The following is a 27,498-nucleotide window of genomic DNA, read 5'->3' as shown; positions in this document are numbered from 1 at the left end:
CCCCACAGTCCAAAGACATGCAGGTTAAGTTAACTGGTGACTCTAAATTGAGCGTAGGTGTGAATGTGAGTGTGAATGGTTGTCTGTGTCTATGTGTCAGCCCTGTGATGACCTGGCGACTTGTCCAGGGTGTACCCCGCCTTTCGCCCGTAGTCAGCTGGGATAGGCTCCAGCTTGCCTGCGACCCTGTAGAACAGGATAAAGTGGCTAGAAATAATGAGATGAATGCATTTCTGGTTGTTTTTTTTGTTGTTGTTGTTGTTGTTTTTTAAAGTCTAACCATAGTCAAATTTCCTACACGTTGGTCATTTTTAAAACCAAAAAATATTTGCAACTTTTACGCACTTACTTCACCTTCAGAAACCGCTTTATCTGAGTCAACATCATGGTGGATTTGGAGCCTTTCTTCAGAACATGGGGTGTGAGATAGGAATACACCCTGGATGGGACACTAGTGCATCACAGGGTTCTATGCACACATTCACACCACAGGTAATTTATCTTAGCCAGTCCATCTACGAAAATGTTTTTGTGTGGAGGGAAGAAACCAGAAAACCCTGAGGAAACCCATATGGGGACAACATGCAAAACACCACCACACCACCCCTTAACATTTTGTTAAAATTTAAATAACAAAGCAATCATATATATATATATATATATATATATATATATATATATATATATATATATAACTTTAGATTAAAAAAAGATTGTGTAGAATTATTTTTCATGTTTTTTAAGTAATACTCCGTATAGATTTAATCGTCTATATTTATTACTCTTTATGGACTCATTAATATTATTTTTAAATAACGTTTGTATATTAATATCATGTTATACTGTATATATGCCTCTATATATTGTGAAATTGCACAATAATAAAAACAATATCTATTCTTGACATATCTAAGATATATAAAATAATACAGAGTGATATCTGTAAAAACTGCGTTTTCAAGGCATGACTTCAGCGTCATCATTCTGCGACGCTGTGGCTGGGGAAACGCGAGTGAAGTCTGAGCGTGTTAGCTATTTGGATTGCCCTTGAATGTAAGTGCCATAACAGAAACCATTATCTTTTTTTTTTAAATCCATTTAATATTTGTAAGTGTTTTAAAAACGCTTATAGTTCGGTATTAAGCTTGTTTAACCGGAAGAACATTGATGAGCTTTCGGTAGAGTTGCACTTGTTACCCTGCTAGCGTTAGCTTCTGGTATGGCGTTGTGGTTCAGTCTTAAACGGATCCGTGCTCCCTGTGGAAGTGCACTACATCCGGTTTGAAGTAGTAGCGCATGCAGCCTATGTAGTGCACTATGTGTTTCGGTAGGAAGCTATTTGGGACTCGGGTCTAAATTGCATCATGAGTTCCTAAAATGAAAGCACACTAATAATAGACAGAGCTGTGAAAGTCAGCCTCAGGGTTAGGGTTTGCTTTTATTACTCAGTAACTCAAAAAATGTTTTGTTTGTTTTTTACAAAAAAAAAGTATTAAATTAGCTTATAGACGTGTGTGTTTTTGTTTATGACACAAACCCCATTTCCAGAGAAGTTGAGATTTTCCAAAATGCAATAAAAACAAAAACCTGTGATTTGTTAATTCACATGAACTTTTATTTAACTGGCAAAAGGATAAAGAAAAAATGTTCAATATTTTTACTGACTTAATCCACTTGTCCAGTCAGATAAGCAGCAAGATTTTTCACTTGTCCTGACCATAACCTTTTTATTATTCCTGTGTATTTACTAGTTCAATGAAATAAAAGTGATTAACAAAGTTGATCAAAAAGCAGGTATCGTTATGATAAACATTGCACTTTAATGATTTATAAATTTTCAATAAAACTCAAACTTTAACTGTAATAATAAACAAAAGTTGGCGGCACGGTGGTGTAGTGGTTAGTGCTGTCGCCTCACAGCAAGAAGGTCTGGGTTCGAGCCCCGTGGCTGGCGAGGGCCTTTCTGTGCGGAGTTTGCATGTTCTCATTTATCAACTTGCTGAATTTCATCTACTAGTGTGTATTTCTTTGGAGCCTCGGTGACTGGGAGTAAACAATCAGCGTTGAAGTGGAAGTCATTTACTCGTCTACAATCAAAGCGTAAGTGTTAAAATAATTGTGCATATATATATATGCACATTAGTGCTGTCAAGCGATTAAAATATTTAATCGCGATTAATGTCGCGACTGTCATAGTTAACTCGCGATTAATCGCAATTTAATCGCACATTTTTGTCACATGAAAAACCATTGTAATTCTCTTATCAGCATAAAAAAGTGAATGGGCTTGCTCACCGTTCGAACTACGGGGGTACACGGGGGATCCGAGATCCCCTGAAACAGACATGAGGTCCCTTGAAAACATGATTTGGGAAATGTTGGGGGGTCTCTAAAATATTGGCAAAATGATGTTTATTGACATAGCAATCGTGTGTAACAGGAAGCATTTGCATATCCGAAGTGAGCGCGCGCTGGAGATCCGCGCTCTGAGACAAGCGCAAGCACCCCCCCAAGGGAAAAAAAAGGGACCCCCGAAAATATCGGCATAGTTCGAACACTGGTTGTACCAATGTTTTTTTTTTTATTGCAGAGCATAACACGTCTTGTCACAGCCACTGCAAAGTGAGGCTGGAGCCGCCGATGGGAAAACGAAACCTAAGCCGAGCACCGTGGCTCTTCGGGGGAGGGCAGAGGACTCTAGCTGTGCGGGGCGTGGCATCATGTCACAGAGCGTTAATCTCGCGATAAAAAAATTATCGCTGTTAAAATTGAGTCAAGTTAACGCGTTAATAACGCGACATTTTTGACAGCACTAATATATATAAATAAAATATAAACTTTGTCTCTCGTAACCTAGCCTCCTTCATGTAACCATATTAGCCATGACCTATCCTTGGGGTAAAAAACGCCTGAAAAACGTAATGTTATTTGAGGAGTTGCATGAAGACTGTATATGTTCTCAACGTAGTGTCTACATGGGTTAATGACTATTGTTTTTTGTTCCTAGATAATATTTAAGTGCCGTAATACCGTTCTATACGTGCAAGAATTGGTCTTATTAAAGCTTGTGGCTGTCTGGCTTAGTTAAATGCTAACCGTTAGCACCCGACTAGCTGCTATTTTAGAACATCGAGTGATCAAATGGTAATGTGTAACCCATGTGTGTGTTATATGAGTTCGTGGTGCGTACATCCATCCGTGGTAGCCTAGGGCTGCACAATTAATCGAATTTAATCGAAAATCGCGATTTTGGCTGCCACGATTAAATTAAATGAAAATCGCGATTTATTTCCATTTAAAATGCGAGCTCTGCTGCATATCTGATCAAGCACTTTTTGACCAGTACTCCGCCAAACCATTAGGGAGCGAACCGACGCATGTAAGGTTTCATTACTCCGCCTAAATAAGCAAGCAAGCCAAGTCACAGTAATGAAACCTTACATGCGTCGGTTCGCCCCCTAATGGCGTGAGAGTAGGTAACAGATTGAGGTGAGAGAGAAAAGCTAACTATGTCGGAACAACAGACTATTTAGCGCTGGAGGCAATGCTGTGACCTGCCTTCGCTCATGTTTAAAGCCAGAGCATGTTGATAGACTGGTCTTTCTAGCTAAAAACTTGTAGGCCTCAGTATAATGCTATGTAATTGTTGCAATTGAGTTTTCAGGTCCTTCATCCTTTGGTAATTTCTTGGATAAATTTCATTTATTTGTCATTTGGAAATCAGAATTTCTCTTTTAAATTTCATTCTGCACTGAAAGCTGTTCATATTGCTTGTTTGAATATAGTGAAATAAAATTTAAGTGATTTCCCTAACATCAAGAATAATTGTGATTAATAATCGTGATTACAATTTTGATCAAGATAATCATGATTATCATTTTTTCCATAATCGTGCAGCCCTATGGTAGCCACAACATTAGTCACTTAGGCTGTCTAAATTAAGCAAAAACATTGGCGAATTTCGCCTCCTTTGTAAGGCTACGTTTACATTAGACCGTATCTGTCTCGTTTTCTTCGCGGATGCCCTGTCCGTTTACATTAAACTGCCTGGAAACACCGGGAAACGGGAATCCGCCAGCGTCCACGTATTCAATCCAGATCGTGTCAGCTCCGGTGCTGTGTAAACATTGAGAATACGCAGATACGCTGTGCTGAGCTCTAGCTGGCGTCTCATTGGACAACGTCACTGTGACATCCACCTTCCTGATTCGCTGGCGTTGGTCATGTGACGTGACTGCTGAAAAACGGCGCGGACTTCCGCCTTGTATCACCTTTCATTAAAGAGTATAAAAGTATGAAAATACTGCAAATACTGATGCAAATACTGCCCATTGTGTAGTTATGATTGTCTTTAGGCTTGCCATCCTTCCACTTGCAAGTGGTAAGTGATATGCGCTGGGATCACACACACAGCGGCTCAGTCCCGAATCACTGCTTGTTCACTTCACTCGCGCGCTCTGTGAGCTGCGCAGGGCCGGAGTGCGCACCCTCCAGAGGGCACTCGCTGTTCAGGGCGGAGTGATTTGGAGCGCAGGATGCCTGCGGAGCCGAGCGTATCCGTGTATTGGTGTTGCTGTGTGCACGCAAATTGTGTATTGGTGTTGCTGTGTGCACACTAATCGTTTTAAAAACGTTAATCTGATGATCTGCTGATACGGTCTAATGTAAACATGGGCAAAGTCAATGAGAGCGAAGCGAAATTCGTTTGTGTCGGGATGGACCGTAATGAAGTCTGACTGATATTTTGTGTGTGTGTGTGGTGGTGGTGGTGGTGGGGGGGGGTCCGCGTCGCCGCGCTACAGTACCTCACTCTTTTTTGACCATGGTTGTGTTTGCATCCCTGTATAATACTGCGTCAAAATATTGCCTCTAAAAATGTTCTTCCTGCTATCGTATAGATAAACATCTCCAGCACAGGAAGTCATTTCAGTTTCTGAATCCTCGCGTCTCAAAAGGTTAACAAGGTCTAGATGACTTGCAGCCACATGATCAAAATGTGCTCCGCCATGATGGGGGATCGACAAAGCGACTAGGACGGCAGCCGCCGAAAGCGTGTCTGTAAACAATGCTGAATTTTCTCAGTATTACCACGATTTGAACCGTCCAGCGAAGATAGATATGTGTGGGCTTTGACCCATATTATTTAAAAAAAAAAAAGTCAGACTTTTCTGAAGATAAGACGCTTCTACTGACCATCGAGTACGAATACAGGTCATTTCGTCCAAAGCCTTTTTCATACGGTACGCACTATCAATTATTTTATATTTCAGGTATTTGTTTGTTTGAAAAAAGGAGGAATTCACAGTGGAATTTGACTGAAGCAGCTTCGACACTAAAGAGCATAACCATGTCGGCCCATGCCACTTGCTGACCCTGGGATGAGTTCACGTCCTCATCATTGCAGGTTGCTCGCTTGCGTGTCTGTTTCCGGCTGGATCATATTAAATCTTCAGGCATGGAGCAGCACTCTCACAGGTGCTTCGTTCGCGAAACCCGGGCCGAGGTGCGGTCCTACCGACCCGAGACTGTGCTCTTTCGAAGGGGGAGGCTTAGAGGGAGGAGCCTGTACAATTTGGCTTCGCTGCAAGCTCCATTGGCTAAGGGCCTCTGCATGCTCTTGCGACAAGGCTTTCGCAGATAGCTTTTCGCAGACAGTTGTAATTTATCGTTGAGCGGGGAGTAATAGGCGTGCGCGATGTTATTTACCGCCACAACGCAAGGGGGCGCGAAATCGCTAGGAGTAGTTGGTGGGTGTGGTTAGTGGAGTGTTTATCCTCCGGTTACTTATAATGACTAGAACTGGAGTCGTATAGATGTACGTACTTCCTCGATCAACCGCTCTTCGTGCTGCTCCATCTTCGCTCGTGTTTTTAAAAATGGCGGTCGTAAAAAACAAACCAAACCGGGAAAGTAGGGAAGCGGAAGTGCGTGTACAGCGGATGTAGAGTGGACCAATCAGAGCCCTCTTGTCTGCGACGCTGTCTGCGAGGCTTCTGCGGTGGTCACAATTTTTGGGAGGTGCGTGCAGAACGTCTGCGAGGGGGGGGCGCTACGCAGATGCTATCTGCGACGCCATTTGCGAGGACTGCGTTGTCAGCATAAATTGGCCTTGAGTTGTGAATTTTTAAAGTCGGCTGGATCGTGTTAAATCTTCAGGCACGGAGCAGCGCTCTCGCAAGGCTTTTGTTCGCGAACACTTGATTACCTGAAATATAAAGTAATTGCTAGCGCGTATGAAAAAGGCTTTGGACAAAATGTCTTAACTATTGGATGAAATGCAGTGTTTTCCCTAGAAAAAAATTAAAGCCCTAAATTCCGGCATGATAATACACAGACAACGGCGCGAAGTGAAACTAGGGGGGTCCGGGGGCATGCCCTCCCTCCCCCCCCCGGAAAATTTTTTGAAAATAGATGCTCTCAGGTGCATTTTCAGGGTCTCTGAGAGGTTTTAGATCCATGACTATAGGATCGATTTTTAACAGTGCTTCAATGATTTCTGACCTAAATAGTATTAATGTATAGCCTAGTAAACTAGACCCACCCGCCTAGCGGCCAAAAATATTTTTGCCTAGCGAGTGGGTCTAGCCTCGCACCATATAAACAAAAACACCCCGGGCATCAAATCGTGCCCGCCAATCACAACGCAAGGTTTTTGTTTGGATTCTTTGGGCGGGCTTTTGCAGGAGTGACGACAAGGCTGCGCGACGCTGGAGAAAGCACAGCAGGAAAGATGGCTACGGGCTAGTGAACAGCGTGTGTTTGACTCCACTTTGGAATCAGTTTTAGAAGAATTAGACTTGGAGTTTTCGTTGAAACATGAGCAGGAAGAGGCTCTCCGCTCATTCCTTTTCAAGAAGGACGTTTTCGCTGTTTTGCCGACCGGCTATGGCAAAAGTCTGATCTACCAGCTGGCTCCGCTCGTAGCCAAAAGGATGGGGCTAGTTTGTGCAGTACGAAGAATTAATAAACAGCTTTGAAACATTACTTTTTGATTGTTTCTTATTTTCCCGTTATTTTAAATTTAAGGGAAATTATTTCCCCAAACACCACTAAATAAAAACTCTCAAAAACAGTTTAAGCAAACCCTTGAAAAACACTTGAAAAAAAAAGTGTATGTGGTACAGACTCCAAACTTGTGGTCATTATCTCCAAACTTCTTAATATCTAGAACCTGTTTATTAATTAATACGCATTTTGAAAAATTATTTATTTCAAGGCCTCCCCCACTGCTTTCTGTCGCTCTGACTACGTCACAGTCACTGTTGCACTGATTGGTCAGAGCGTTGGCCTATGGAGCGCTTGCATGTGACGTCACAGCCGATCCAGATTGTGACAGACGCCATCTTGTCAGTCAAACGCCATATTCCGCCTTCTACTTCTGGGTCTACTTCTGCTTTTACTTCTACCGTTTCTTCTGGAAAACCCTACTATATACAATTCTACTACAACGGCTGCGGCTACAAGCTCTCCCTACCTGTGCACGTTTTTTATGTTTTTTGTGTGTATTTTTGCGTGTTGTTCGTCTGTACCGGACTTCAATATCCACTACAACCGTATGGACTTACTGGACATTGGTTTCCAGCAGAAAATGACGGTTTGTAGCGATTTCCATCGCATGCACAACATTCCGGACGAGAAAAAAAAAAACATTCCGGACGAGATAGCGAGACCAGCGGGGTCTCCATGGATTGTTATCGGAAGCAAAGTGAAGGAGGCGGTGCCGGGAGCGGAAGCAAAAGCGAGGCTGCAGAGCCGGCCTGTTGACTAAGCTCAGAAAACAGCCACTCAAATCTCCACTGCCAAGCCTCTACCTCTCCAACGCCAGATCCATCTAAACAACACGGACGATTTGGAATTACCTTATTCTATTCTATAATCGGCTGGTCAGTGCTATACTCAATACTTAAGTGACTTACCCATCCAATGAGGATTCTTGTTTACAAGATGCCACATCTGAGTCGCTGACACATCCTGAATTTCTGTAAAGATAACTGTCCAGAGATTTATAAGCACGCAGTGCTTCACCACTGAACAGCGAGGGAAAGTTGATGAGGTAATTATACACGTCCGGGTATTCCGCTGGCAGTTCAAAATCCGGTCGTGAAAACTCCGTCCGGTAAGCCATAAGGGTCACTAATCTGTAGATTGTTTATTTTAGACATATATCTAGTTATCTGTTCATTAGAAAAATGAGCTGTGTAGTCCGTCGGTTGAAATTGATCCATTCTGTACACGAGTGCAGCAGTATTCGGCGGTGTTTTTGACCGGCAAGATGGCGGTTGTGTACTTTCCGGTCACGTGACTGCAAGATCTCTATACGCACAGAGACCGTTTGAAAGACAGCGGGTTGTCCCTACCCACCCCCGTCGGAAATGTCTACGGATCGAGGCCAGACTAAATATTCACATTTAGTCTGGCTTGCCAGGCTAATTAATGTATACACATTTGAAATTTCACCTTAAAGTTCAACATGCAAGTTAAACTGCTTTGTTATAGATTACTGAGGTATATGATAGATTTGAAAATCTACGGGGATCCCTTGCACTTAATTATCTATGATCAAGTAGTGTTGTAACAGAAATGTGCATGAAAATATGAACTGCCTTGTCTTATACAATCCAATGAAGAGAATCGATCATCATGACCTCCTGTTGATCACAAAGTTTGCTTTTCCATAGCTCGTGGTGCTAAGGGAAGCCACGTCAGTTACGTCGCTGTATACGTCAGTTATGTCGCTACGTTTGCATAAACCTTGGCGCTAATATCGAAGCAAAAACAACACGGAAGAAGCAACAACAACAACAACAATAATAATAATGGACGACTTCGCGTTTGTACAGCTGCTGCTTCTCGTCGCTTAAAAATGGCGATCTTTCGCGGTCTTGTTATTGTCTTAACAACTCCGCCCCCCTGCTGACATAAGCGGTTCTTTCCTCTGGCCCAGCAGAGAGTTGGTGCTAGCCTGGAACCGTTTTTTCTGGCCCCAGAGCCAGTTCTTTGTCAGTGGAAACAGAAAACCCGGTTCCAAACTAAGCACTGGCCCCAAACCAGCCCTGGAACTGCTTTGGTGGAAAAGGGGCCAAAGGGACCTGAACCTAAGAACTGCCACCTTAAAATAAGTTGCTGTATTACTGTAACTGTAATGATTTAGAATCCTTCTGATGCAATTACCGTAATATATGTAGAACTAAGATACACTAAAAAGAAAAGTAAGGCAACTGCGTATTATAAAGTTTAAATTTTGGCACTTTATTAAATGGACTAGATTAAGATTAAAACATATTTAAAGGAAAAGAAAACTTAATTCATACATTTAAGTTTGCAGAAAGATTATGTATTTATAAAACACATTCACGAAGAGAATTTGTTAATGAGTGTCAAATGTAGCATAATTTTGAATAATAATAATAATAATAATAATAATAATAACGATAAGTGTATTTGGCAGTGTGATGTCACTGTGAGCCTTTAACAAAAGAATAATCCGGAGCCGCCTTTTGTTAAATGGATCCCAGTGACATCACACTGCCAAAAATGCTTATGATTATTATTTGAAATGATGCTATATTTGACACATTTGGACAACTTCACTTCATGAGTGTTTATAAGTACATAATCTTTCTGCAAACCCAAACTAATGAATGAAGTTTTCTACTCCTTTAAAGCAGATTAATTCTCCTTGGCTTTTGCTTGGCCCAATGTTGGGTAGCCCTCTCATGGTCCGTCTCACTGTCATCCATGCTGATGTGGATCAAATTGTCCAGCGAGTCTTCTCCTAGCTTATTAAAATCAGTCGGCTTTGTCCGTCTGGTGGGGGACAACATCGGCAGCCAATGAGATCGCTTATAATGAATCGGAAACTTCCGGGATGTCTGACGTTTTCTTTCGATATTTTTATTGGATGGTTTGAACATGTGATCTTGACACAGCCAACAGATTAGTTTGTTTACATCATACCATGCGGACATATTACTTTGACAGAATCAACACAAACATTGGGAAAAAAGATTGCTTGTTTAAAGGAATACGCCACCCCCAGGTGAAATTGAGTCAGTCCCTGCAGTCCCTAGAGTTGGATGAGTGAGCCAAAGCGTTTTGTAGCCGACCCAGCCATTGTCCTGATCTGGAAACGTCCCGCTTAGCTTTAGCTTAGCGTAGTCGCTGTAATCCGGCGTGTCCAGCTAGCATTGTCGTTGCAAAAGTGAATCAAATAACTCAAGATTTTTTATAATTATTTCTCATGACCTGTACATTCACATCGAGTACACATATCAATGCAAATTAATACGAAGGGATTTACTAGACCAGTTTATATCTGGAACTATTTTTGGCCACAGCACAGGCAAAGCACCGCTGCAGGCGCAGAGACACCACGCAGCACCACAACTTCCGTCAATACACCAGTGTTACCAGGGAAACCAGGGTTTTCAGGTGCTGCGTGGTGTCTTTGCGCCTGCAGCGGTGCTTTGCCTGTGCTGTGGCCGAAAATAGTTCCAGATATAAATTGGTCTAGTAAATCCCTTCGTGTTAATTTGCATTGATATGTGTACTCGATGTGAATGTACAGGTCATGAGAAATAATTATAAAAAATCTTGAGTTATTTGATTCACTTTTGCAACGACAATGCTAGCTGGACACGCCGGATTACAGCGACTACGCTAAGCTAAAGCTAAGCGGGACGTTTCCAGATCAGGACAATGGCTGGGTCGGCTACAAAACGCTTTGGCTCACTCATCCAACTCTAGGGACTGCAGGGACTGACTCAATTTCACTTGGGGGTGGTGTACTCCTTTAACACAAATATCAATCAGTATGTAAATGGGTCTGTTATTTGCTCTCCTACAGTATGTATCTACAGTTGAACTCAATTATTAGCCCCCCTTAAATTTTGGAACATTTTCCCAAATATCCTCCAAATGTTTAAAGCATTGATAAAAATTGATATACACAAACAATCACCAGTACTATTCAGATGTTTGTGGTGCATTTTGGAATATGAAATTAGTTTTAGGCTGTCTTTATATGAAATATGGTAAAAATGAGTTGGTCAAAAATATTAGCCCCCATGTGGATTCTTGCTTTTAAAACACAGTTAATTAACCAATCAGCTTTTAAACAACACCTGTGCAATCAATTGGCTTCCTAGCAACACCTGTAGTCAATTGGCTCCATTCAACAGTTTAAAAGGACTCCAAGGAACAGGGCATTTGAATGAATGAGGAGGATTACTATTTGTCACAATGCCGAAGACTAAAGAAATAAGTCTTGAACTCCGACAAAAGATTGTGGAGGCTCATGACAAGGGCCAAGGCTACACTGCCATTTCGAAGAGGTTTACAGTCTCCAGAACTGCAGTTCGGTGCATCATTGCCAAGTACAAGGAGACAAATTCGGTCAAGAACAAACCTGGTCGTGGACGCAAGTGTAAGATCTCAAGAACTCTGGAAAGAAAAATTGTCAGAGATGTCCGTAAAGAGCCCCGTACATCTGCAAAGGAAATTGTTGCTGACCTGGCCTCTTCTGGAGTTTGTGTGTCAAGGCACACTGTTGTGAGGGCTCTTCATCGGAATGGGCTTCGGGGCTATCGTCCCAGAAGAACCCCCTTACTAAAACATCGTCACATCAAAGCCCGACTAAAGTTTGCCCGTGAGTACTTGAAGAAGAAAGATGAGTTTTGGAAGTCTGTGCTTTGGTCAGATGAGACGAAATTGGAGCTGTTTGGGCATATGGACATTGCCTATGTATGGCGAAGAAAGGGAGAGGCCTTCAACCCTGTGAACACAGTTCCCACAGTTAAACATGGTGGTGGCAGCATCATGCTGTGGGGCTGTTTTGCAGCCTCAGGTACAGGCAGTCTGGTTCGGGTGCATGGCACCATGAAAAAGGAAGATTACCTAAAAATACTGAAGGAAAACATGCAGAAGTCTGCTCTCACTTTGCGCTTAGGTCGTCGTTGGGTCTTCCAGCAAGATAACGACCCAAAGCATACATCTAAAATAGTCCAGCAATACTTCAAGGATACCAAGACCAACGTCATACAGTGGCCTGCACAGAGCCCAGATCTCAATCCAATAGAAAACCTGTGGCAAGTGCTGAAAAAGAACGTCCATGCACGAAAACCATCCAATTTGGGCCAGTTGGAACAGTTTGCAATGGAGGAATGGGCCAAAATTCCTCAGGAGACCTGTGCCAACCTAGTGAAAAACTATTCCAAGAGGTTGTTGTCAGTTGTGGGTCAAAAAGGGTACACAATTGACTACTAATGGTCAGGGGGCTAATAATTTTGAACATCTCACTTTTGCTGTTTTTGGTTGAAACTCAGTGTGATAATAAGATATCGTAATGAAACTTGTTGGACAATGTCTTCATAGTGCATTTATTTCAAGAATAAAAACATTTGTTGTCAATGGTCATTTTCATGGAGAAATCAAGAATTATGTTCAATTCCACAAGGGGGGCTAATAATTTTGAGTTCAACTGTAGTTACTTGTCGGTAGGAAATTTTAACGTATCGGTATAAATCTAAGCGTATCGGATTTTAACTAAAGCGACTAAGCGTATCGGCAGGCAGAGCAAGCGTATCGGGCCCGATACGCTAAAACGCTTTGGGGAAAACCATGAAATGGTCATTGGACGCAGTGTCCCGATCCCCTCGTCTCCTGTCCGTACTAAGCCTCAGAGTTTCCTCGCCCTCTTTCCGAATCACGGACGGAATCCTAAAAAATCGGAACGTGCCACGGTCATGAGTGCTGTTGAGACCACAACCAGATACGGCAGAGCTAAAAGAACGCTTAAAGGAGAACTGAAGTCATTTTTAAACTTGCTTTATTTCTTATTTAACGTGTTATTCAATTACGTTTTCGGTTTTAGTCATCTTATATCGTGACTCGTATTGGCAATTAAATATTATACTTATCGGCTGACAACGTTGGCGGACGTCGGTCACTTTGATTTCCGCTGTACGTTTTACTTCCGTCCTACGATGTCTCGCACAGGTCTCAACGCATCTCGTTTACAGCCGTCGCTTTGGCATGGACTGATATATTACAGAGCATATTTCAAACACTCATAACTTGCTATAACAGCGACAAAATAGCGACAAAAATGCATTCCTATATTTAATAACATGAAATAGAATTTTGATTAAAAAAAATTACCTTCAGTTCTTTTTAAAGCAGTGGAAAAACAAGGAGAGTCACAGACGTGTGATTTATGTTTTGTATGGAATGTCGTTTGACCCCGCATTTGTATATCCACCAGCATGGCCGACATCCGGGTTTCTATTTTGCTTTGGCGTCACTTGCAAGTAAAGGATATGGGGAGAGAGAGAGAGAGAGAGAGAGAGAGAGACACCCAAATCCGACTGCTTCTTGCAAGTGAAAGTAACGATTGTGTAAAAATCTGTGCTAAATCTGGACCATCTTCTTGAACTCTGCTGTAAACCGCGCTGAGCTCCGATGCCAGCTGTGTGCCATGCTGTTTTCATTGTGGCTCAGCAGGCGAAAGTTTAATTCAGTCAGCTTGCCGTGGTGGTGGTTTAAACCCTCTCAGCAGTGTTGCGCAGAGCCTTGATGGCTCTTCACACAGAGAGCTGAAACCAAACACAGGCCACGAAGATGCCTTCAAACCTCCTGGTTTTGAGGGGAAAGCAGGGGAAACTTTTAGGCCCACGTTACACGGGGACGGTCTGAAACAAAAACGCAAAAGTCCGTTTTCGTTCTCACTTTTTTCCGCGTCTACACGACCGTTTTCAAGGAGGAAATCTGCGTCTATACGGTGACGCATAAATGTGTGGAATTCAATTGGATGTGCATGCCAGGCGGCTAGGTGGTGCTGTGAAAGACCTCCGCTATGTCTGCACGCATACGCAACGTCTTCCGTCTTGCCTGATCTGCACATCTGCACCGCGAAAACTTTGACTACTCTGGCTATGGTAAGTAAAAAAGTAAGAGCATGCTATACCCGCCTCTGTTCATTAACGGTATATGTGCAGATTCGGTATAGATGTTCGAAGGACTCCTGGACGTTTATTAAAGCTGCCAGAGCAGCTTGAAGGTCCGTTGGATCGATGCAATCAGACATGCTCTTACTTTTTTACTTACTTTCTTACTTCCCGGGCTGGCATGTACAGTATATGACATATGCATGACGTAAACGCGTACCCGACGTGAGCAGATCCGAGCAGAGTTTCGCGTATTGGGTAGTTTAGACGGATATGCAACGGGGGCTGTTTTTAACTTATCCACTCTGGAAGGCGTTTTCAATTTTTTCCGTTTTTCAGCCTCGGAAATGCCGTCCCCGTGTAGACGAAAGGCACTTGCGATAAAATATTTAGTCGTTTTTACCTGACAGCGTCCTCGTGTAAACGGGCCCTTACTCTGCGTTCTGTTCTTGTTGGAAATAGTTCTGCTCCGGAGTGCCCGCCATAATTGCAGCAAATCAACTTTTATTCAAAAAGAGTCTCATCTCATTATCTCTAGCCGCTTTATCCTGTTCTACAGGGTCGCAGGCAAGCTGGAGCCTATCCCAGCTGACTACGGGCGAAAGGCGGGGTACACCCTGGACAAGTCGCCAGGTCATCACAGGGCTGACACATAGACACAGACAACCATTCACACTCTCATTCACACCTACGGTCAATTTAGAGTCACCAGTTAACCTAACCTGCATGTCTTTGGACTGTGGGGGAAACCGGAGCACCCGGAGGAAACCCACGCGGACACGGGGAGAACATGCAAACTCCGCACAGAAAGGCCCTCGCTGGCCACGGGGCTCGAACCCGGACCTTCTTGCTGTGAGGCGACAGCGCTAACCACTACACCACCGTGCCGCCCAAAAAGAGTCTCATTTAAAAAAAATAATAATAATAAAAAAAAGTGCCACATTTGCAGCTTTATACTAGGGCTGTCAAACGATTAAAATTTTTAATCGCGATTAATCTCATAAAATTATGTAGTTAATTGCGATTAATCGCAAAAAAATCTTTAAACATCTGTTTAAATTGTACTCAAACACCATTTCTACATCAGAGCAAACATTTGAATATATGCTCTGATGCTCCATGTCAATTATAAGGCTCATCTTCTCTATGATAGACAATATATCGGCCTAATGCACAAATATTTGGCATTCGGGTTTTGATATTAGATCTAGGCATGCAGCATATTCTTTCCAATGTAGCCTATCAGATATCTGTTGGGCATACTGTAGGGCAGGGGTGTCAAACCTGATCCATAAAGGGCCGTGTGGCTGCAGGTTTTCATTCCAGCCATGCAGCAGCACACCTGACTTGGCTCATTCAATCAACTGAACTGTCTTCACACAGTCAAATACTTGCAGCCACACCCACCCTTGATTAAAGGGTGGGTGTGTCAGTTGATTGAATAAGCCAAATCAGGGTGCTGCTGCATGGCTGGAATGAAAACCTGCAGCCACACGGCCCTTTATGGATCAGGTTTGACACCCCTGCTGTAGGGTATGTGCAAAATCCGGTTTGGAGAAATAACAGACTGTATTTTTTTTCTCAACTGTAATGGCTGCAAGCTACACTTCGAAGAGCAAAGAGGAAGTAGTTTGACTCCTGCAAGTTCATTCAAGTGAAGCAGTAGGCTATTTGGAAATCGCTAGGCTACCTACAATCTACAGGTGGAGAAAAGGGGAATGTGCGCATTCCCGATCGTAGCCCATCAGATATCAACACGTTTCACCCGGTAAAGTGAAAGTAAACGGAACTCGCACCGCATCGCATATGCAGACTGCAATTTAACTGACCATGTTGCGGGTTTATTTGACAAGTTGTAGAGCTACGTTTTACCACAAAGTTAATGTTATAACTAGCTTTATTTTGCATGCTAGTCACCTGTGAAAATCTGCACTGTTCCTTACCAAGATGAGCCCAATTCACTGTACCCTCCAATAACGCCGTCATTTTTTAAAATCGCGATCAAATTAAATTGCGTTAACGCACTAATAACGCGTTAACTTCGACAGCCCTACTTTATACCTAAAGTGAGTGTCACACCAGTGGCAGTTATCTGTCTTGACACACACGCACTCTGTCACACACAATGGTGACCTTGTTTGTGTGTAAAAGATTCTGTTTACTGTCAGCTGGAAAATCCAGTCATCCAGGATTTACTTTACAGGCAACTTTGGTTAACGCTTTCCTACATTACCTACAAGCCTTTGGGGTATAATCCTCCGCCTGGGATTGTAACTTTTTTTTTTTTTAAAGGCTTTATTTTCAGAAGGTTAATAAACCAGTTGTGCTCACGCTAATCTCACACTGGGACTTCTAGGAAAACTAAACTACAGTATTAAAGGGGAACTGAAGGCAATTTTTTTTTAATCATAAATTCTATTTATCTCATTTTATTAAATATCGGAATGCATGTTTTTGATAGCTATTTTGTCACTGCTATAGCAAGTTATGAGTGTTTGAAATACGCTCTGTAATATATCAGTCCATATGTCAAAGCAACGGCCGTAAACGAGATGCGTTGAGATCTGCGCGAGACATCGTAGGACGGAAGTAAAACGTACAGCGGAAATCAAAGTGACCGACATCTGCCAACGTTGTCAAAAGACTCGTGCGCCCTCTTTCGAATGCTGATGTAATCAAGCCGGAAGTTTTGTTTGTTTTGATAGCAATCAGGAAAGTTTGAAAAAAGTAGGCAGTAATCGTCATTTAAACTCGTTTTTGTGCAATATTTCGTTTGGAAAACAGTTTTCAAAATGGCGGCACTGACACCTGGCTGACACTTCACGTTTCGAAGTCTCGCACAAGTCTCGTGAAGATCGCACAGATAAGCGACGCCTGCCGTGGACCAAACGAACTAAATTCAACATGGCTAAAAACCGAATAGGCCGATAAGTATAATATTTAATTGCAATTAGTTGCCAATACGAGTCACGATATAAGGTTACTAAAACTGAAAACGTAATTGAATAACACGTTAATGAAGAAATAAGGCAAGTTTAAAAATGACTTCTGTTCCCCTTTAAATAACATGCTTTTTAAAAAATAATAATGATGATGATGATAATAATTATAAATTTTTTAATCATCAAAATTCTATTTCATGTTATTAAATATAGGAATGCATTTTTGTCGCTATTTTGTCGCTGCTATAGCAAGTTCTGAGTGTTTGAAATACGCTCTAATATATCAGTCCATATGTCAAAGCAATGGCCGTAAACGAGATTCGTTGAGGCCTGTGCGAGACATCATAGGATGGAAGTAAAACGTACAGTACAGTGGAAATCAAAGTGACCGACGTCTGCCAACGTTGTCAAAAGACGCGCGCCCTCTTTCGAATGCTGACGTAATCAAGCCGGAAGATTTGTCCGAAATTGGTCCCTGCTCACTATGTAGGGCACTATGTAGTGTGGACGCCATTTTGTAGTGCTGTCCGAAACCTTAGTGAGGATTACTAGGGAAATACACTCAGTATAATATGTATTTATCACAAAAATACACGCATGCATTTATTATTCTGAAAACCCACCAGCCGCCTGATCTGCCAACGTTTTAATTGTGCGACAGTAATGACGTAAATACCAGCGCGACGGACTCGTCCTTATCCTGTCGTCTTTCCAACTCTTTTCTATTCCACGTTGGTTCGGAGTCGTTTGGAATAATCTCCATGTCACGTATGCAAGGGAGACGGATGTACACTACCGTTCAAAAGTTTGGGGTCACCCAGACAATTTTGTGTTTTCCATGAAAAGTCACACTTTTATTTCCCACCATAAGTTGTAAAACGAATAGAAAATATAGTCGAGACATTTTTCTGGCCATTTTGAGCATTTAATCGACCCCACAAATGTGATGCTCCAGAAACTCAATCTGCTCAAAGGAAGGTCAGTTTTATAGCTTCTCTAAAGAGCTCAACTGTTTTCAGCTGTGCTAACATGATTGTACAAGGGTTTTCTAATCATCCATTAGCCTTCTGAGGCAATGAGCAAACACATTGTACCATTAGAACACTGGAGTGAGAGTAGCTGGAAATGGGCCTCTATAGAGATCTTGCAGTCACGTGACCGGAAAGTACACAGCCGCCATCTTGTCGGTAAAAAACACAGCTGAATACTGCTGCACTCGTGTACAGAATGGATCAATTTCAACCAACGGACTACACGGCTCATTTTTCTAATGAACAGATAACTAGATATATGTCTAAAATAAACGATCTACAGATTAGTGACCCTTATGGCTTACCGGACATAGTTTTCACGACCGTGTCAGTGGACGTGGAACTGCCAGAGGTGGAATACCCAGACGTGTATGATTTACCTCATCAACTTTCCCTCGCTGTTCAGTGGTGAAGCACTGCGTGCTTATAAATCTCTGGACAGTTATCTTTACAGAAATTCAGGATTTGTCAACGACTCAGATGTGGCATCTTGTAAACAAGAAAATAACAATCCTCATTGGACGGGTAAGTCACTTAAGTATTACTAGCACTGACCAGCCGATAATAGAATAGAATAAGGTAATTCCAGCTGTAATTCCAAATCGTCCGTGTTGTTTACATGGATCTGGCGTTGGAGAGGTAGAGGCTTAGCAGTGGAGATTTGAGTGGCTGTTTTCTGAGCTTAGTCAACAGGCCGGCTCTGCCTGCAGCCTCGCTTTTGCTTCGTCTCCCGACACCGCCTCCTTCGCTTTGCTTCCGATAACAATCCACGGAGACCCCGCTGGTCTCGCTATCTCGTCCGGAATGTTGTGCATGCGATGGAAATCGCTACAAACCGTCATTTTCTGCTGGAAACCAATGTCCAGTAAGTCCATACGGTTGTAGTGGATATTGAAGTCCGATACAGACGAACAACATGCAAAAATACACACAAAAAACATAAAAACGTGCACAGGTAGGGAGAGCTTGTAGCCGCAGCCATTGTAGTAGAATTGTATATAGTAGGGTTTTCCAGAAGAAAAGGCAGAAGTAGAAGTAGAAGGCGGAAATATGGCGTTTGACCGACAAGATCGTCTGTCACGATCTGGATCGGCTGTGACGTCACATGCAAGATCTCTATACACCTATGGAGATATTGCACCAAAAACCAGACATTTGCAGCTAGAATAGTCATTTACCACATTAGCAATGTATAGAGTGGATTTCTGATTAGTTTAAAGTGATCTTCATTGAAAAGAACAGTGCTTTTCTTTCAAAAATAAGGACATTTCAAAGTGACCCCAAACTTTGGAACGGTAGTGTATGTGCAGAAGTATACAGTTTAATAAAGTGCAGAATATAGTGAGACAATATATACCCAGGCAAACAATCCAAAATGGCAGGCTAGATCAAAAACAAGAATACTCAAAAAGGGTCGGTGGAGGCGCAAATAGTACATCAAAGGCTAAACGAGGACAAGAACGAGAAACAGGCACGAGGATCGTGAAACAGGAAATCAAGACAACGGGTAGAAAGGCTCAGTAATGCGTACATGCGTATCGTAATACTTTGTGATGCAAATGCATCAGCACAGTCCTTAAATGGGCAAACACAGCTCCTTAATCGAGTTCAGGTGCGCCTTGTGCACTCGGCACGTGCCGGAGTCCACTCGGCGCGCGCACAGCCCGAGGCGCGTCTTCAAGTGCACGCGCCACTGCACGCAGGATTGACACTCCATCACTGATGAAGCTGGCAAATCTTGAAATTAATGTAAATTGGAATTATATGGTGATCTGGCCGCTGTGTAAACAGTTTTCAAAATGGCAGCGCTGACACTTCACGTTTGAAGTCTCGCACAAGTCTTGTGAAGATCGCTCGGATAAGTGACGCCTGCCGTGGACCAAATGAACTAAATTCAACATGGCTAAAAACAGAAAAGGTAGAGAAGTGTAATATAATATGCCAATACGAGTCACAATATAAGGTTTCTAAAACTGAAAACATAATTTTCAGTTTTAGAAACCTTAGTATATAGATATCTCATTCTCATCTCATTATCTCTAGCTGCTTTATCCTGTTCTACAGGGTCGCAGGCAAGCTGGAGCCTATCCCAGCTGACTACGGGCGAAAGGCGGGGTACACCCTGGACAAGTCGCCAGGTCATCACAGGGCTGACACATAGACACAGACAACCATTCACACTCACATTCACACCTACGGTCAATTTAGAGTCACCAGTTAACCTAACCTGCATGTCTTTGGACTGTGGGGGAAACCGGAGCACCCGGAGGAAACCCACGCGGACACGGGGAGAACATGCAAACTCCGCACAGAAAGGCCCTCGCCGGCCACGGGGCTCGAACCCGGACCTTCTTGCTGTGAGGCGACAGCGCTAACCACTACACCACCGTGCCACCCCTGGTATGGATTTTTTTTATTTTTTGGGTGTGCAAATGATAGTGCAGCACTGATGTCTCACAGTGTGGCAGAGTGCCGTTTATCCACAATTTGAGGAAAGCCCTGTTTAAAAAAAACCCCACTAAAATCAATACAATATTGGACAAAAATACATCATTAATTAATTAATACAAATTAAAAATAAAAAATCCATACCAGGGGCGGCACGGTGGTGTAGTGGTTAGCGCTGTCGCCTCACAGTAAGAAGGTCCGGGTTCGAGCCCCGTGGCCTGCGAGGGCCTTTCTGTGTGGAGTTTGCATGTTCTCCCCGTGTCTGCGTGGGTTTCCTCCGGGTGCTCCGGTTTCCCCCACAGTCCAAAGACATGCAGGTTAGGTTAACTGGTGACTCTAAATTGAGCGTAGGTGTGAATGTGAGTGTGAATGGTTGTCTGTGTCTATGTGTCAGCCCTGTGATGACCTGGCGACTTGTCCAGGGTGTACCCCGCCTTTCGCCCGTAGTCAGCTGGGATAGGCTCCAGCTTGCCTGCGACCCTGTGGCTACAGATGATGGATGGATATTCTATTTATCAGCGTATTCGGTTTTTAGCCGTGTTGAATTTAGTTCGTTTGGTCCACGGCAGGCGTCGCTTATCCGCGCGATCTTTACGAGACTTGTGTGAAACTTCGAAACGTGAAGAAGTGTCAGCCAGGTGTCAGTGCCGCCATTTTGAAAACTGTTTTCCAAACGAAATATTGCACAAAAACGAGTCTGAATGATGATTACTGCCTACTTTTTTCAAACTTTCCTGATTGCTATCAAAACAAACAAAACTTCCGGCTTGATTCCATCAGCATTCGAAAGAGGGCGCGCGCGTCTTTTGAAAACCCCTGTGTCTGAAATCGCTCCCGACTCACTATATAGTAGGGATGCCATTTTGTAGTGCTGTCCGAAACCTTATGCCGCTTTTCCACTACAAACGCGGCTGAGTCGGGCTGAGCCGTGCCGTGCTGAGTCGAGCTGAGCGGGGCTGTTGGAGTTGCATTTCGACTACAACCGCGCTGAACCGTGCTGGCTGGAAGTGGGTGGACACATTGGGTGGAGTTAGCGAAAGTGGGTGGACGTCAGGTGATGTCGTTAAGCAGCGCAAACAGTGACATCAGTGAGCTTTTAAGCGGTAGTCTCACGACCCGAATAGTAAACAATAAACATGGAGGACATGGAGTCGTTAGTGTTGCTGGTCTTGGTGCTGTGGCTTGTTGTCACCGACAACACCAACAGATACTGGCAAGAGCGTATAGATGAGGCGAGGCGCATAAGGCTTCAGAAATTCTCGTAATTCGTAATTCTTCTCCTTCCGGGTTTGCGGTGTTTACAGATCCCAGCGCGCTCGCGGGGCGTGTGTGGGCATGTGAGGACACTCCTCCTCACCAATCAGTGCACAGGGGAGTGTCTGCTCACGCCCCCAGCCTCACTCGGCACGGCTTGGCTCGCTTCAGCCCCACTCCAAAACGGTGCGAGTTGTAGGGGCTAAGCAGGGCTGAAACGAGCTGAGTCGTGCTGGTTTTTGGTAGTCGAAACGCGAGCCGTGTCGGGCTGAAGTGAGCTGAAGCGAGCTGAAGTGAGCTGAAAAAGGGTAGTGGAAAAGGGCCATAAGTGAGGATTATTTACACCCTATATAGTGCACTCAAAGTATCCCACAATGCATCACGAAAAGTAGTCTACAACGATGGTCACTAACCAAAACAATATCTCCCATCATGCATTGCAGTCACGCTGAAAGAAATCAAATTAAAAGTCTCAAATTTGATTTAATAAAATGCAGCGGCAAAGAAGAAAGTATTCAGCCTTGATTTAAAAAAGAACTGAAAGATGCAGGTACTTTGTATTTATTAATGTGGGAAATGCGCTCAGTATAATATGGATTTATCACAAAAACGCATGCATGTATTTATTATTTTGAAAACCAACCAGCCGCCTGATTTGACACGTTTTAATTGTGCGACAGTAATGATGTAAATACCAGCGCGACGGAGTAGTGTCCGAAAGCGGTTTTTCATTTTACCAATGAGCTCACTATATAGTCCTCTATAGAGTAATTCCCTATATAGGGAGTAGTGAACGAGTGAGCGATTTCGGACACAGGGAACGTTGGCAGATGTTGGTCGCTTTGATTTCCGCTGTACGTTTTACTTCCGTCCTACGATGTCTTGCACAGGTCTCAACGAATCTCGTTTACGGCCATCGCTTTGACACATGGACTGATATGGGTTGTTTTACAATCAGGGTACAAAGTTTGTGTCACAGGGGTCCAAAATTCAAATTGATTCAAACTGGTTCTTGTACCAGTTTTTAAGTGAAGGACAAGTTAAAGAACAGATTTCAGGTCATTTTTTGACAGGTGTGTATGGTAGTTTTGTGTAATCTGCTATAAGATGGGAGAAACAAATGAAGTGATTCTCGGAGAGGACATTTTTTTTTTTTTTTTTTGACAATTCAGAATCCACTACTTCCATAGTGCTTTTAAATATAAGGCTGTAAGCTTTGTGTTAGTTGTCTCTAATATTTATGTCCCAATATCTTGACCACATTTTAGGATGAAAATAATTATTTTAGATATGTTATTTTATATTGAAAAATTAGCTGTCTCGGAGAGGACATTTTTTTTGACACAATTACATATTAATTTGATCAAAATAGTCTGAAAACTTCCTGGCATTCAACATTAAAACTTAACTATGTTTCCAATGATATGGAACCAAATATGTGTTTTATGGTATAAAGAATGATTTAAGTGCATCCCTTTTGGAGCTGCCTGTGGTCAAAAAAGCACTTTTTCTAAGACCCCGTCCACACGTAGCCGGGTATCTGCTAAATCGAAGATATTTTTCTACGTTTTGGCCTGTCATCCACATGAAAACACATCAAAAACGAATATTTAAAAAGACTCCGGGCAAAGTGAAGATTTTTGAAAACTCCGTGTATGCCTTTTCGTGTAGACAGAGATAACCGGAGTTTTGCGTTTTAGAACGTCACAATCTGCGCCAAAAAAATGACAAATCTGCCCTGACGTCAAACGTGCGACCTTTGTTTACTGCAGAAGCCAGATTAAGCATGGACTTGAGCTAGCCGCACACCACGGCGATCCACGCGGTACCGAACCGACCCATTTCAGAGCCGACTCCCGACAGGGCACGCACATATCCCCCGACTGTTGACGAGTGCAGTCGCGATTGAAGCGACACGTGACAACTTAATAGCTTTGTGATTGGCTATTGGATATAGTTACTGTTAAATCCAACACTTGAAGATGCTACAGGCTGAATTACAAATGACACAATATGGAATATGTAGCGCACTATCTAGGCTGCATGAGCTATTATTCCCAACCTTAAATAGTGCACTTATATAGGGGAGTTAAAGCGATTTGGAATTCAGCCACACAACTTGAGCAGAGTGGCTTTCCAGCCCACTGTGTCTATGGATAAAGCTTCAGTCTATGGAATTACAGTATATACCTGCATTAGGTGCTACCAACACGTATTTCTCGCGCTAGAAATTGTGTTTAATGATGTCACGTGTTATATGCGAAAGATATGATTGGCTATTGCTAGCGACTCTCGCCGATCAGTCTGGCTCCCGATTAGTTTTTCGAATCGGCTGTGAGATGAGTCGGTACCATCGAAAACTAGTCTTTACGCCTGACTCGTGACTTCAGTTGGCTCGGTACGCTGAAAATCGGCGTAGTGTGCGGCTAGCTAAAGAGTAATGGATCGGAGTAGTGCCTTGAAAGCGTTAATTATTGTGCAGGTGCTATTTACATGTTTAATTTTAGAAGCCCAACTACTGCTCCAAGAGCACAGGCGATGTGATTAGGGGGTAGGATTTGGAGAAATAATGCCATCTACAGGTTTGGAATGCTTATGAATGTGATTGAAAACGCAGATGTTTGGTTATGTGTGGAAGGGATTTTTTTCGAAGACGAGGTGGTGTGGATAAAACATTTTTATAAACGGAGGGGGGGAAATGTTCGGTTTTAAAAATACCCGGCTACGTGTGTACATGGCATAAATGACACGAGTAATTTTGCTAAATATGACACATATTGCCATACATTCACCAAAAATAACGTTATCACCAATTTTTTTTGCATGGTAAATAGAGCTATCACAGGACTACAATAAACAACCAAGTTTATTTAGTCAAGCCTTTTGATATTGAAGATAATAAGTGTTAAATGTGATTTTTAGCTTGCGTACCCTGATTGTAAAACAACCCTTATGTTACAGAGCATATTTCAAACACTCATAACTTGCTATAGCAGTGACAAAATAGCTGTCAAAAATGCATTCTTATGGGGTGCCGTGCCGGGGACCCGGGTTCGGTTCCAGCCTGGGGTCGTTTCCCGATCCCTCCCCGTCTCTCTCTCCCGCTCGTTTCCTGTCTCTGCACTGTCCTATCCAGTAGAGGTGCAAAAAGCCCCCCCAAAAAATCTTTTTTAAAAAAATGCATTCTTATTAGTGCTGTCAAGCGATTAAAATATTTAATCGCGATTAATGTCGCGACTGTCATAGTTAACTCGCGATTAATCGCAATTTAATTGCACATTTTTGTCACATGAAAAACCATTGTAATTCTCTTATCAGCATAAAAAAGTGAATGGGCTTGCTTTGTACCAATGTTTTTTTTTTTTTTTTTTTATTGCAGAGCATAACACGTCTTGTCACAGCCACTGACATCCATAACTTCCATATTAGATGAGAAAACCAAGGGATGAAAAATAAAGTGCATATCACTGTGAAAATAAAAAAATGTTTTATTTTACTCTTCATTAGTTTCTTTTGAAGAGAAGTATTTGCCATAAAAGAAGAAAAAAACAGATAACAAAAATAAAAACATTCATCATACGTTCAAAAACGTTCATCATAGTGTGGCGCTGTATTCTCTAAGGCTACGTTCACACTGCAGGCTGAAGTGACTCAAATCCGATCTTTTCGCCCATATGTGACCTGTATCCGATCTTTTATTGACAATATGAACGACACAGATCCGATTTTTTCAAATCCGACCCAGGCCGTTTGGATATGTGGTGCTAATTCCGATTTCTATCCGCTCTTTTCATATGCGACTTCAGTCTGAACCGCCAGGTCGCATTCATCCGACTTACACGTCATCAACAAGCCACAAACGTCCCTATTCTGCGCTGAAGTAGGCGGCGGGTCTCTCAAAAAAAGTTACAACGACATGGCGCATAATCACGGGCGCAGATAGAGGGGGGGACTCGTCCCACCCAGATTTAAATTCACCTCGTTCGGTCCCCCCACTTATAGGGAGGAAAAAACGCCTATGCTGTCTTTCTTTGCATAAGGCAAACCTCACGGAAAAATCAAAAGACTAATTACCATTCGGTTTATTGAGGTGCACAGCAGTGTATACATACCGTAGTTGCAACAACTCACATAAAACAAAGACTGATATTCGGTTGGTTGAGCTGCGCGGACTGCACAGGTTGCGAGCTCGTGCTTGGTTGCTATGGTTACTAACAACAAGTTTGACAGGCATATCGGGGTTGGGGTTGGTTTGCTGGCAGCTTTGTCCCCCCCCAGTTTTTTGTCCCTCCCAGTTCAAAAACCGTATCTGCGCCCCTGCGCATGACATCAATGCGAGGGCCGCTTCGGGCTGTGAAGGTTCTGAATCTTCTCAATGGAAGGACGCAGAGGTTAGGGAGCTGATTTCCATTTGGGGGGATGCAGCTATTCAAGCTAGATTGGATGGGTCATACCGCAACCGGGCGGTTTTACTTCCGTAAACACTGGCCATGCTCACTGCGTGTGACGTCGTCGTATCCTGCAATGCACATGCGGAACACTTTTAGGTCGCTTTTCGTTCATACTGAGGATCACATACAAGTCGCATATTTTTATTAATGTGAACGACCTCACAAAAAAATCGGATTTCACAAAAAAATCGGAATTGAGCATTAAGCCTTGCAGTGTGAACGTAGCGTAATTCTCACTGCTTATAACTCTACACCTCCCCGGTGGAGATGAGCTGGGAAACTGAAGACTGAAGGAACAGTATTGAAAAGTATTTTTCCAGTCTCACCTGTGAAAGGTAATCCCATGTGATCTCGTTTGGACGGTAAACCTGTTGGTACAGTTAAACGCAGCACATGAATGAGGCATCTTTATTCTCGGCTACTGTCTAGACGCTATACCAGAGACGGTTGAAGAATCTCCACTTTGCCACATCCAATATGGCGGCGAGGATGTTTATATGTCTATGCCTTTCTCCATCACTCACACGTACTCTTATTGAAGCAGCGCGTGACAAGCCTCAACAGGAACTACGGGTGACTCGCAGGGCCAAATTAGAATTTGCGTTAACGGCACTATTTTTTTTAATCGCATTAAATTGAGATCGCGTTAACGCGTTATTATCGCGTTAACTTTGACAGCACTAATTCTTATATTTAATAACATGAGCGAAATAGAATTTTGATGATAAATCTGCCTTCAGTTCTCCTTTAAGAATAATGTTGATTTCTAAGTGTTTTGATCAAAAGATTCCTGTAAAAATAATACATAAACAACCAAACAAAAAATTCACGTAGTTCAAACGTTTTTACAAGTTGTGCCACATAGTACGTGAAGTTTGTAGTCAGTATTTAGCATATTAGTTGCAGGAAGTGTTCAAGCTGTTTAAACTTGAGGTTGGTGGTCGTGATCCTGATTCTTGATGGGATGTTACTGTAGGTTGTTGGTCCAACGTAAGCCGGTGAGTCGGCCGTGATGAGTAGGGGTCAACCGATAATCGGCCTGGCCGATATATCGGGCCGATATTCTGCATTTTTAGGGTTATCGGTATCGGCCATAATTTCCACCGATATGCCGATAACATGCCTTTTTGCAGCCATTTCGTTCCTAACGCGACGGTCACTGCACGTCCTTTCCTGCCTTTCTGAGTTCAAGAGCACGGTCCCGCCCAACACAACATCTGATTTGTTTGGCACAAGAGATATAGCCAATCGACACGCGCAGCTAAACACTCTGAACTGTTTCAAGGCGCCCGTATCAAGGTAAGGACACGCTGCTTTTGCCGCAATAAGTCACAAACACACAAGTTGCAAAAGCACAACATCATTATATGTTTACATTCTTCATCTACTACTCGTTAAAATTGTCCATTTGCATCTGTGTAGCCAGGCA

At 42.9% G+C, this 27,498-nt stretch overlaps 1 protein-coding gene across 1 annotated transcript in view; it reads left to right on the top strand.

Moving 5' to 3' along the window:
• Window positions 1–976: 976 nt before the first annotated feature.
• The window catches only part of aimp1a (aminoacyl tRNA synthetase complex interacting multifunctional protein 1a), a 100,062-nt gene continuing 73,540 nt past the window's right edge, over window positions 977–27,498 (top strand). Inside the window, exon 1 of the mRNA XM_060926463.1 lies at window positions 977–1,053. Within this exon, the coding sequence (XP_060782446.1) occupies window positions 1,052–1,053 (2 nt within the window). The 5' untranslated portion in view covers window positions 977–1,051. The remainder of the gene's footprint in view (window positions 1,054–27,498) is intronic.

Source organism: Neoarius graeffei, chromosome 7 (genome assembly GCF_027579695.1).
Source record: "Neoarius graeffei isolate fNeoGra1 chromosome 7, fNeoGra1.pri, whole genome shotgun sequence".
Classification (NCBI taxonomy): domain Eukaryota; kingdom Metazoa; phylum Chordata; class Actinopteri; order Siluriformes; family Ariidae; genus Neoarius; species Neoarius graeffei.
The sequence above is the reverse complement of the archived record's forward strand: the minus strand, read 5'-3'. Positions and strand labels throughout refer to the sequence as shown.